A 13037-nucleotide genomic window follows, 5' to 3' on the forward strand; every position below is an offset into this window, starting at 1 on the left:
TTACGTAAAAAAGGTATAAAAAGTTGGGACTGGTAGGCATTGACAAGCAAGTAATTAAACATTTGAGTCAAAATCCATTAGAAATACGGGAAATCTTTTTGTATAATCATTTGATTGTAATATTTGACTAATGGTTCTCTAAGATTTTTCTTGATATATCGAAGAAAATTGAATTCTTTACTAATATATTTATTTATCGCAATTAATTTGGATCTTAAACCTATCCGATGTGATGATTCGATTTAAATCAGCCTAAATTTATGAGTCTTCACTTTATTTTGTAAATACGGGAAAGCTGAGTTAGTGAAAAGCAGAAGTAATAAATCTAAAATGACTTTTTCTCGAAAACGGCCCAATAAATGGGACTTGATATTTCAAGGAGTATAATAGTATACACTGATGAAGCATTTTATTATAGCAGCATCGGATTCTGAGAGTAATTTCATGAGATGCAGAATATTAATTTTTGAGGTATGAGTATGAGTGTAGGTTTATCATTCTAATGAAATCGAATCATGGTTAATAGTATTATCTTTCGAAAACAGCATTATTATTTTTTATCCAAGATATCTAACTCTTGAAGACAATTAAACGCTTCTTGAATGATGTAATAAGGAAGTATAGGAAGTTCTATTTCTATACTAATGCAATTACCATGGATAAATCTATTTGGAGGTGTAATTTGTATTTTCAATTCCAAATAACATAATAAATTATTAGTATTTAGTAAACGCGTTTTTGTTTAATTAAAAATCAAGAAAGTTTTATGAAATTTTTATTATAATTCTAAAATTAGACAAAAAAATATAAAAAAATAAGACAAAAATTAATAAAATTATCCGACATCAGAATCATCATCGAATTCTTCCTCCTGTTTCTCAACAGCGTACTTAAGAATCGCTGCAATTCCGCCAAGTTCTTGAAGTTGAAGACCAGATGAATGTTTTGATGAGAAAACAACAACCTCTGTTCCGCTATTCTCAAGGTCTGTCTTCAAGTTAAGGAATTCGAGTCTTGGAGCTAAATCTAATGTTCTGATGTAAATATCTGTAACAAGAAAGGTTTTAACTGCTCCTTCCTTAGCCAATCTGATAACATCTGCATCTCCGAGGCAAACCATGTTCTGATTATTGCCCATTGTAGACATAAATTCGTCATAAGCTTTAGCAGCAGTTACAGCCTTAAGAACGGAGACACGAGACTGTACTTCTGGTTTCAGTAAGACTTCGTCGAGCTCTCCAGCATCGCCATTGCTAATTGTTGCCTCGATAATTCTATTTGTAGCGAAAATATTTTGGAACTTGTAATTTACTTGGTTATTTCTGAGATACGTGACGAATTCATGCTGAAGGAAACCAGGAGATGCTACAATAATGGATGGCATGTCGTAAATATTTGGAACTTTAACTAATGCATCAGCTGTAAGGCCGAAGAATGTCTGCTTAGCTGTAGAATGCTTATCGCTAGCACCATGAGTTCTGATTTTAGGAATAGCCTTTGTAACGGTTGAAAATACAACTGATGTACTTCTTCCAACGACGCAAATGCTGGCGACGCCAGATTTCATGATAACAGCAGCAATGCTGGCTGTTAATGTTGGATCAGAAGCTTCTTTGAGTTCATCAAGTGTGAACTGATCCCAGCAATCTTTAATAAGAGTGAACGGTCTCGATGCGTCAAGGAGGACACGCTGGAATGATCCTTCCTTTGCATCGAAGAGGTCGTGAACTAGCCGACCACGAATATTCATTTCGTCAACGCCTGGTTGATAATCAACTTCCGTAACTTCAATTGTTGCAATTGCAAGTTTCTGTGTCTTGTCAGCGTTTCCTGTTGATGTTAATTTTGTAACTTTTCTACGAATTTGGCTTCGAAGACGATCACCAACTCTAATAACATTGGCAAGTGTCCAAAAATCTTCTAAATTATCAATGTTGATTTCAACTTGCCCGGTTTGGTTCACGACAAGATTAGATAAGTCGACCCTCATAATTAATAAAAGTGACAAAGATTTTAGGGACCTCGATGGAGAAAAACACTTCAAATCACATTTTTCGAATTTTTTATTTGTAGGAGAACTATGATATGTAAAAATTTTACCATTCAAGGACAAATTCTGGCAAAAATCCACCAAGTCGATTATCTTTTCCATTTAATCATAGAGCATAATATGTCAAAACAATCATAAATTGCTGTAAAAGAAACATAAACTCTTCGAAAAATAAATTAATTGAATTCAATTCATAGAAATCATGTTGCACAAGCAAAAGAGAATACTTCAGTGGTTTAAAAAAACTCGAATTATATGTTCTGAGATAGTATATAAGCTTTCTATGTATAAAATATTGCGTAAAAATGCTAAAGTATATGAAAATAAACAGATAAAAAAAAAAAAAAAAAAAAAAGGTAGTGGGGCTTCCAGGCACTTCGTGCCTTCTAGCCCTAAGAATTTTTCCCAAGACCCAAGAGGAGGACCGAACCCCAGCCGACCAGCCGTTGACTTTTTTGTCATGATTTCATCGTAAATGTTTTGTCAAGACTTCTTCGTAAATGTTTTGTCAAGACTTCTTCGTAAATGTTTTGTCAAGACTTCTTCGTAAATGTTTTGTCAAGACTTCTTCGTAAATGTTTTGTCGAAACTTCTTCGTAAATGTTTTGTCATGATTTCATCGTAAATGTTTTGTCGAAACTTCTTCGTAAATGTTTTTGTCAAACTTCTTCGTAATGAGCGTAAAGGACCCAAAAATATAATTTATGTTAGAATGTTAGATCTAACATGTTTTCTAACATGTTTTCTAACATGGTCTAAAACTCTTGAATTTTCATGAATTTTCATGATTTCATCGTAAATGTTTCGACAAAACATAGACAAGAAAGTTTTGACAAAACATAGACAAGAAAGTCTTGACAAAACATTTACGATGAAGTTTGACAAAGTCTCAACAAAGTCTTTACGATGAAGTTTGACAAAACATAGACAAGAAAGTTTTGACAAAACATGTACGATGAAACCTTGACAAAAACATATACGAAGAAGTCTTGACAAAACATATACGATGAAATCATGAAAATTCAAGAGTTTTAGACCATGTTAGAAAACATGTTAGAAAAGGTGTTAGATCTAACATTCTAACATAAAATATATTTTTGGGTCCTTTACACTCATTACGATGAAGTCTTGACAAAACATTTACGATGAAATCATGACAAGATAGAATATGAGAGAGGTCCTATAAACTGGAGAAAGTCTCATATAAACATCTGTCAAAAGCCTCTTTTTAACTTCACTTAAATGCCACGTAAGCTACGTAAGAATATACGTAAGAGGAAGAGAGCATTGAAACATCCAATAGTAAGACTGACACCACAACAACAGTTGCAACAACAAATGCTGAATGACCCCACTATGTTGCAACAAATGTCAAGCAACCCTATGCTTTTAAACCGAGTTGTTGGTGCACAGAGTGGAGGTTTAAGAGCGGCACTTTTAGCGAAAATGGCAGGCTATGGTGGAGCTGCAGACGGAACAGCCTATAACCCTCAAAGTCAAATGAATTTGAGTTCACTCAAAAATCAAATAGCAGATGTCAAAAAGTCAAACATAGACATACAGAAGCAAATAGGTGAAAACGAAAAGAAACTAGAATATGACAGACACACAAAGAAACTCAATGAGTTAAACGTAGAGAAAAAGAAGAAAGAAGAACAACTGAAAGAACTAAGTACAGAGGAATATGCGAAAAAAGTGTCAGAAAAAGCAGCAGAAGTAGCAAAAATGGAACAAGATGTCATAAATTTGAAAAACCATACTACTCAATATAAAGTACTGAAAGATGAAGAAATAAAACAAAAAGCCCTGAAGACATATATGGATAGCGATGAGTATAAAAAGGAAGTTGAAGCAAATGTAAAGGCAGAAAAACTTTTACAGTTGCAAAACCAAACCGTACAGTATGAAAACTTAGCACAAGAAAGTAAAAATAACGACGCAGCCATGCAAAAGGCAATGAAAAGCGCAGAATATATAAAAGCTAACAATGACTGGTTAGATGCCCAAGCCAACGCTAAAGCAGCCCAACTCATAGGGTCAATAAGGACAAAAATACAAGCGGATGAAGATAGTTCAAATGAAGCTTTAACAAATGCTGACTTTAAGAACGCCTTCGAAGCTCTTCATAGTAAGGTGAAACAAGTGAACGACTTCTCATCTGGAAAGAAACTGAAGTCTGAAGGTTTCGACAAAGAGTTAAGAGAAGTAGCACAAAATATGACGAAAATAACAGATGCAGCAACGAGACAGGCAGTTCAAAGTGCCTATGACGCCGTTAGAGCAACTGTTGTGGAAAGTCAAGAAAAAGAGTTACAACAGACCAAAACAGACCTAGTAAATGCTTTCTTAAGAACGAAAAGTCAGGTAGGACATTACGCTGCAGATGGAACATATGTGCCAGCTGGTGGAACTTATATACCACCAAACCCTCCAAGAGAAGCACCTGCACCAGGACTACCTAAAACATTTACATCGTCACATGGACATAGACACAGGCATGCACCAAAACCAACACAACAACCAACACAACAACCAGCACAACAACCACCTCCACAACCAGCACAACAACCACCTCCACAACCAGCACAACAACCAGCACAGCAACCAACAGTTCAAAACCCAGCACAACAACAACCACAAACAGAGCAAGGACATAAAAGAAGTAGAGAACAAGGAAACCAAGAATTCTTAAAAATGCTTAAAGAAGAGTGTGGTTTCCCAGATACTGTTGACTTTAGTGACAGATATAAAGAAGCTATTGGAAAGTTCAAGGATGGAAATACTGACCCGAACCTATTTAGCTTTATGGCTCAGCACCAAAACGGATATAATCTCAAACCTGGAAAATACAAGCTCGCTAAGGGATATGATTTAATAGCATATCATCCAAATGACATGGATGAATTTACTCCGAGATATTTGATGTCAGAGCTAAATGACAATTCAACTTTCGTCATGAAACGCGTAAAAAATAGAGACGGAACGAAAGAACAAAAGCTTATGAATGCGGATGACGTAGATAGGGAAATTGTTGAAAACGGTCTCGGAATATATGAAATGCCAGCAGATGAGGTACAAGAAACTCCACAGGAAGAAGTTCAGATACAACCAGACATGGAAGAAATAGTTCAGCAACAACAGCTAGAAGAGCCTGAAGGAAACGAACAAGTCACTCCTTTGGAAACTAACTTCACAGAACTAGATGAAGATTTGGAACAGCCGAAAAATCTTGACCCTCAACAAGAGTATGCGAAGAATATGGAATATTTCCAAGAGTCTAAAAAAAATTCGGCTGACATAGTAGAAGAATATCGAAAAATGTTTGCCGACATACAAAAGACTCCAGCACCAGATGAAAATATTCAGCATAGAATGGAAGCACTGAAAGAAAATGTACACAAATACAACAACCCTTTTTACTTACGAGCATTTAACGTTCAATCTTCGGATGAACTCGGTGAAAATAAAAGGTTAAATTTCAAGAAAACATATAGAAATGAAACATTGTTTAAAGTTCATTCAGAACCTAACCAAGATGGAAACAAACCTACTTTTGTTTCTGCAGACGATGGAACTACAATGAGATGGGGTCATAAAGCTAACCCGGATAGGTGGTTCATAAACTTACAACCTCAATTCCAAGAAGTTGTAGACGCAATGGAAGTCAATGGTGAACCAGATATAGCTGGTATTTTCAGCGCGGCTTTAATGCCATTGAAAGATATGAAAGATGCAGATATTTTGAACCAGTATGAAATGAACATGGCTGATGGAAATATAACACCTGACGTTCTAGAACATTTATCTCAAAGAACTACACAGAACCATAGAGATGGTATATTTGGTGAAGAGTTTAGAAAGAAAGTTAGGGAGAGCGAAGGAAGAGAACCTATTGTACATGACCTTGCAAACGAAAGTTTACAAAATGTCATAAAAACTTACTTTGCAGACAATGAACCGAGAAGGGATGAATATTTAAGAAAACTCAAATGGACAGTACCAAATGAAATGTTAGTATTGAAAAACATGTTCCTTGACAAAATAAAACCAACTACAGAAATAAACGACGCAAGACTGAAAGATTGGGTAAAAGCTTTCCCATTCACAAAAGATATAGTTGGTAACATGGAAAGAAAACCAGAATGGCTACAAAAACATATATTTGGAAACGAGCATATTCCATATGGACAGGCACTGTTTGAAGAGCTTGAACCGGAAACTCAGGAAAGAGTCATGCAAACAATACGCGAAGACTCAAATACAGACTATGACAAACTCTTTCTAGGATATAGGTTACCTGAGATGGGCGACCAGAGCCAAAAGGCAAAAAGGACATGGGAAATTTGCAACATACTAGATGAACATAATGCAAAGATGCAACAACTTCAAGCAGAGGCAATGAAGCAAAAAGAAGAGTTAAAAAACTCAGTCAGGAAGAAAGTAAAGCTTGGTCGGAGTGGGTTCTATTATGACATATAAATCCAACTATTCTATATTTTTACTCATATGAAATGTACGCCGCTCAGAATATAACGCCAACAGTTTTGGATGCTATGAATGGAAATGTTTCCGAATGGTATAACGAATGCGACAATGCCATTAGAAGGTCAGAAATAGTTCCTGGAACTTACGAATATACAACTGCTGTTTCTTATGGAAACGTAGGTGAGTTTGGAGAAGGTTCTTCAACAACAGTAGATATTGCTTGCGACAGGTTTCATATTATTTCTATTGACAACTCATTCTTATACGTGGAACAAGACATTGAAATAAAACCTTCTGCCAAGTTGTCTGACAAGAAAGGTTGCAATGGAATTTTCTATGTCGGATACCAATATGCTCCAGAAGTTTTCATGGGATATAAGATATATTCTAACTCTGACTTAGTTCAAACAGTAACATGGGCAAACTATGAATGGTTCGCTTTGAGAAACTCAGTACAACCACAAGCTAGAGAACAAACAGACCAGTATGCAACTATTGAGAAAATAAGAAGACTTGACCCTAACGTTCCAGGAGTTTATGTTGACCTTTCTGGACAAAACTGCAGCAGCAGTAACCAAAGTAAAATTGAAACTTAGAGTTCCTTTGTCATCTTTCCTCATCTTCAGGTTTTTAAGATACTTGCCAAACTGGGCAGGAAAAAATTTCTATTGAACTTACTCCAAGCAAAAATAACTTAGTCATTGCACCAACACAAGACCCATTCACTCTTACAGAAGTAGTGGGAACAAATAAAATGTCATTCGCCGACTTTTGCAAAAACAAAGTTGACTTAGACTTTGGTTTCTCAAACCTCAACACTGAAGTAAACTATTATTTCAATGCTGCTGGAGATGCTTGGGACCCAGTTAAGTTCACATGCGAAAAGTTTGAATGCAAGAGAATAGAAAGCAGACTTGCAGTCTATATGTTGGACCCAGATATTTCAAATGCTTTAGCTGCCAAATATATTGCAGTTCCGCTTATGTTCCCTATACACCAAATATCTGTCAAAGACTTTGCAGGTGAAGTTGGAAACCAAAGTGCTGACCCAGGTGCAAGAACAGATATTGCTTTAACAACTGCAATGAAACATGCAGATACTATGTTTGTACTGTTCAGACGAACTATAAATGACTATTCTTGCTTCTACAACCCTGGTATTAAATACCATATAAACATAGATGGCAAATACTATCCAAGAGAAGAATATTCTACAGTTGAGGATATGAGGTCATACAACTTGACATTAGATGCTATGAACTTTAACAACAACTTCACAACAACCATTAACCCTGAAATGCAAAGTTCTATTATGCCATATGTGAAAGTATGGACTCATACAGGAGCTCAAAAAACTCAATATACAAATGGAGACCGTTCAAACTTTTGGCTTGGCATTCCATTTGCTGACTCAGAAGACTTTATGGGTGGTATTTCAACTGTTGGTACTGTACAAATACAATATACTGGTGACAGAGACGGTCCAGATGAATTGAAAGCAAAGAAGTTTACAAAACCAATAGCACTTTTCACGGAAGATGCTCTTTTGAAGATTCGTTCGATGAAACCTGCTGGGGCTCCTCAGATTGGCATAACGACAGCTTCCATCGAGCAGATTTTGGCAGCAGGTCAGTAAGTTGTTCTTGAACTGACTTCTCTCCGTCAAATATTGACAGTACGCCAGTTTTGATATAATATTGTATTATAAACTTACCTTTAGAAATATCGGTCAGTTTTGTTGTTATATTTTTGTCTGCTTCAAGAACTTTCACCATCTCGGTTATACCAACTTTCTTTGCTTTATGAAAATATTTTGGTTCAGCAAAGACTGCTATTCTATAACATTTTCCATTGTTTGTATAAAGAACTATTCTGTCAATGTATTTGTATTGTTTGTGTGTGTAAACTTTGTTTTACTTCAATTCGAAGAGATACTCAAATACGTCCATCTTTTTATTCTTAGTAAAATGTCATTTCCGAAAAATAGAAGCGTAAGTGTTTCAAAAGGTTTAATGGCGGTGGCAGATGTGAAGTTAAATTCACCAACTCAAACAAACAGTCAAAGTGTTGTTGTCAATGTCAAAGAAAGAGATGTTGAAGTGGGGAAACCATACGAAGACGAAGATGGTATAGCAATTGTTCCTGTAAAAGAACAACCAACATACCCTGAAGTTAGCAGAGACTTAAGTTCTGTTGCAGATATTCGAAACGACTACCAACAACTTAAAGACAAACTTAAAACTCAGGAGAAGATTTGTCAGGCTTTGGGTATAATGTTAAACTTGGTCGAACACAACCCTGTAAAAGTGAACTCATATGTCATCGCACCTCATGAAATTTTGAAAGAACTATTGAAACTTTTGACAGAGGCAGACGATATAAACATCAAAGAAATAGAGCCCGACATTGCTTGCTGTGTGTTTCATATAATGTCATTGACAAGATATACGTTATGAAAGGAGGTGAAACGTTGAACTTAAAATATAGTTTCCCAGACGTCATAAAAATATTTGACGACCACAACATTTCATTAAAATTTACTTGCTAAGTAAATGGCAGAAGACATAGTGGTTTATACTATTACGACTAAAAACCCTGAGTCATATAATTCTATAACAACAAACTTACAAAGTCCTCAAGGACGATATTGTAAACTAACCTTAAACACGATGACGACTAAAGCCTGTTTTGCGCTCTTTTGACACCAGAAGACTTTGTTGTTGTGAATGGTAAAAAATACTTCTTTGAAGATACTTACTCAGATATACCACCAACAGGTTTTGTTGACTTATTTAATACTTTAAGGACGGATGTAACATGTGCTGCAACTAGAGCAGGTTTCATTATGTTTGGATGTCCGACTGAGTTTACTATAAACGATATGAGCTATAATACAAAACTTATATCTGGTTTTTACTACCAACAGTTTCCTATAACAGGAAAAGGTGTCATACAAGGAATGTCTGTTCCATTGACTTTAAGCACACCTATTTTATATATTGTTTCAAACTTAGGTTCAAAGTGTTATTCGAATGTCGACAGAAACTACTATGACCAAAAGATACTTATGCGTATAAACAACACTTTCTCTGCTGGTTTGCCTATTGTTCATTCGAATGCAGAATTTTCAACCTTAGTAAACTCAAACACTTTAGCAAGTATAACGTTGACATTAGTTGACGCAAACTTTGTTCCTGTAAAACTTTTATGTCCTATGTATTTGTCAATGACGGCAGAAAGTTTCGAATTGGAAGATGCAACTGGTGAAAGTATTGTATTACAAGAACAACTTCAACAACAAATAGCTCAAGAACAACTTCAACAACAAATAGCTCAAGAACAACAAATGCAACAAATAGCTCAAGAACAAAGTCAAGAATAAAAAAAAATATTTTTTTTATTTTTATAAAAATGTACAGAATAGATGTTTCAGATTTTTATGACTTCCAAACATTCAGAAATATGTGTCCATTTCGAGACTATAACAAAGCAGTCGAGAATTTGAAACGTTTAGTCATTTATGTCGACTCTGCCCCAGAATGTTATGTTATGAAAGAATGGGATGTTGTCTTTAACAAACCAAGAGCAACAATAGTTTCAGAACAAGAATGTAGACAGAAACTTAAGAAAATAAAAGTCGTACAAGTTGGCATGAAGATGTTAGATGCTTGGGATATCTTATTGTCAAAGTTAGAAGATTTTTCAGTTCGTGGTATAAAGTTTTATACACCTTCTCCAAACTTCTATTCTATCTTCACTGGATATAAATACGAACAAGTAGAATGGAAAGAAAATGTTATAGAAGCTTGGTTAGACCATGTCAAAGAAATTATATGCAATGGAAACGAAAGAGTCTATGAGTATATCTTATGTTGGTTTGCAAACATCTTACAACATCCAAGTGCTAAAAATGAAACTGCTCTCATTATAATTGGAAAACAAGGAACTGGTAAGAACACTTTTTTACAGATATCTTATGCAAACTGTTAGAGGGCTATTCGAATCCGAATATGACAAACTTAGAAAACATCTGCGGTAAATTTAACTCTTCAATAGAGAATATGAAACTTATAGTTTGCAATGAACTTCAAAGTATAGATACAACAAAAGTTTTGAACTCAGATGCTTTGAAGAGTCTTATAACAGACAAAGTTGGTGTTGTTGAAAGAAAATATAAAGACCAAAGAGTTTGTGAAAATGTTGCAAACTTCATTATGGTTTCAAACAATACTGTTCCGATGAAGTTAGAAAGTTCTGACAGAAGATATGTAGTTGTCAGAACGTCAGAAGCTCATATGCAAGATACAGAATATTTTGACGACTTAGCAGAAACTTTGACATCTGACTTTTACAACCACTTGTTCTCATATTTTATGACATTAGATATTTCAAAGTTCAATCCAAGACAAATTCCACATACCGAAGAAAGACAAACATTGTTAGAAGCAAACAAGAGTGTATATGAACTGTTTATAGATGAGACTAACTTTGAGTGTTTAGATGAAAGGTCATTGTACGATTCGTATAAACAATATTGTCAAGAATATGGTTATATGACAGCGTCTAAACGAACATTCTTGGCAAATGTCAAAAGTCTTTTAGATGTTCAGAATGGCGTATATACAAAGAAAAATTTTTCTGAGTAAATTTTATAAAAAATATTTTTTTATCCGATAGAAAAGATGGCAAAATTCATCTCAGTAAACAAATATATGTCAGGACTTAAAGAAGAACTAGACCCATTCGCTTATTTGAATGTTTACTTCTACCATTTTGAAAAGTCTACATATGACAAAGTTTGGAACATCGAACCCGTTAAGTTTGCTATTGTGACTAAAAATGGTGCGAAATTTGAAGACTTAGACATAGAAGGTTTGTTAGCAGTCAAAGAAAATTTTGACAGAAGGTTCTCAAACCTTAAAGAAGGCAAAGCATACAAACTTGTTATACCTTATGAACCAAAGAAGACAGACGACTATGAATATTATGAGTCTAAGATAGTTGAAGTTCAAGGTAAGTTGGGTAAAAAGATTTTAGAGTCTAAGCCAGTGTTTGCTCCTAAAGAGGAAGAGAACATTGACATTGACCCAGAAATGTTCTAAAAATAAAATTTTATTTTTACATGTCATATCTCCCCTTCTCTGGAACTGGTTCAGGTTCTTTCTTCTCTTCTTCTACTTTCTTTTCTTTCTTTTCTCTCTTCTTCTTCTTCTCTGGTGGAGTTATGTCAAATTTGGCGCAACCATATTTATGTAAAAGTTTTGTCCTTTAATAGCTCATCTATTCTGTTTTCTATTTCATCTTCAAGAACAGCGCATGTGTCTTCTTTGCATTCTAAGAACTTTTGTTGGACTTCATCTTTCCAATCGGCGTCATCTCTGTCAACAAGTCTGTCATTGACAAATTTTAAGACTGCTCTTTGTAATGTTTTATGGTTTCTTGTCATATTCCAGAAACAGAACTTTAGAACAAATTCACCTTTCTTGTTTACACTATGTAAGATTTTATGGTCGACAGATGTTTTGCTGTCAAAAAGCTTGTCTCGAATATAGATAGCGAAATCGCTAGACATTTTCAAAAAAGATAAAAATTTTAATTTTTCTAAAATATGTTAGAAAAAAAGTTTGCTGACATTGACAAGAAATTTGAGAATGTTTTAAACAAGAACAAGAGGAAGTTAGAAAATGCTCAGATAAAACCCATACATGACAAGTTCTTATTTGCTCAGAATGGTATAACAGGTCTAATCGCAACCACCTGGGTCGGGTAAGACTTTCACTTATCTTAAAATGGCTGCACAAACAACAAGAACTAGATGAGAAGAACCCATTCTATGAGTTAGTTGTTATTTGTAGTACTTCTGGTCAATTTGACCAAACCGTAAATTCGTTCAAAGATATTATAAAAAAGTCTAAGTTAGTATGTATAAAAGACTCTGAGTTGTTAGATTGGATAAAGAAGTACCAAAGAAGAGTTTTGAAGTATATGCTATAAATGAGTATATAAATTCTAAGTTTAAAGACCCAAATGAGGAAATGCAGAGAATATTAGAGAAGAAACACTTCAGAAACAAACAGAAAGAGATAGAATACATTTCGAAGAAATTGCAATCTTACGATTGGAAGACATACCCTCATAGGTGTCTTCTTATCTTAGATGACTTTGCTTCTCATCCTTTGTTAAAGAACAGAGAACAAGATATGTGTCGAATTCTTAAGAAGCTCAGACACTTTAACATCTCAGTTGTCATTTGTGTACAGACAGCCAAGAGTTTAAGTAAGGATGTAAAGAGAATACTTACTGATATCATACTTTTCCCCGGATTGTCCGAAGACGATTTCATGGAACTTATGAAAGAGTCCATGGCAGGTAAGTTTGACAGACATGAACTATGGGAGAAGTACAAAGTCATACAAGACCCTCATACTTCTTTCAGAATTCATATCTACGCAAACAAAGTTCAAATTGTAAAAAGTCAAGCGTAAAAATGTAAGTGTTTAGT

General features: G+C 34.8%; 3 protein-coding genes and 5 pseudogenes across 8 annotated transcripts, besides 1 other annotated feature; 6 read left to right on the forward strand and 2 right to left on the reverse strand.

The window, feature by feature from the left end:
* Positions 1–458: 458 nt before the first annotated feature.
* TVAGG3_0577060 (nuclear-transcribed mRNA catabolic process, no-go decay) lies at positions 459–1990 on the reverse strand (the record flags this gene model as incomplete). Its single annotated transcript, XM_001582116.2, has 1 exon — positions 836–1990. One exon carries the CDS (start codon positions 1988–1990, stop codon positions 836–838), a length of 1155 nt encoding a protein of 384 aa, XP_001582166.1.
* A 1302-nt stretch (positions 1991–3292) lies between these two features.
* On the forward strand, positions 3293–6529 carry TVAGG3_0577070 (protein of unknown function, DUF4106 family; the record flags this gene model as incomplete). Its single annotated transcript, XM_051239053.1, has 1 exon — positions 3293–6529. The coding sequence occupies one exon, from the start codon at positions 3293–3295 to the stop codon at positions 6527–6529; it is 3237 nt and encodes a 1078-aa protein (XP_051096877.1).
* An 86-nt stretch (positions 6530–6615) lies between these two features.
* Positions 6616–13037: part of a mobile genetic element that runs on past the window's edge.
* On the forward strand, positions 8548–9083 carry TVAGG3_0577090 (annotated as a pseudogene). Its single transcript has one exon. A coding segment is annotated over exon 1 (536 nt).
* On the forward strand, positions 9088–9917 carry TVAGG3_0577100 (annotated as a pseudogene). Its single transcript has one exon. A coding segment is annotated over exon 1 (830 nt).
* On the forward strand, positions 9947–11181 carry TVAGG3_0577110 (annotated as a pseudogene). The gene has a single exon. A coding segment is annotated over exon 1 (1235 nt).
* On the forward strand, positions 11248–11637 carry TVAGG3_0577120 (uncharacterized protein; the record flags this gene model as incomplete). Its single annotated transcript, XM_001582115.1, has 1 exon — positions 11248–11637. The coding sequence occupies one exon, from the start codon at positions 11248–11250 to the stop codon at positions 11635–11637; it is 390 nt and encodes a 129-aa protein (XP_001582165.1).
* On the reverse strand, positions 11657–12107 carry TVAGG3_0577130 (annotated as a pseudogene). The gene has a single exon. A coding segment is annotated over exon 1 (451 nt).
* Positions 12144–13020, forward strand: TVAGG3_0577140 (annotated as a pseudogene). Its single transcript has one exon. A coding segment is annotated over exon 1 (877 nt).

This window comes from Trichomonas vaginalis, chromosome II (assembly GCF_026262505.1).
Source record: "Trichomonas vaginalis G3 chromosome II, whole genome shotgun sequence".
In the NCBI taxonomy this organism is placed as follows: domain Eukaryota; phylum Parabasalia; order Trichomonadida; family Trichomonadidae; genus Trichomonas; species Trichomonas vaginalis.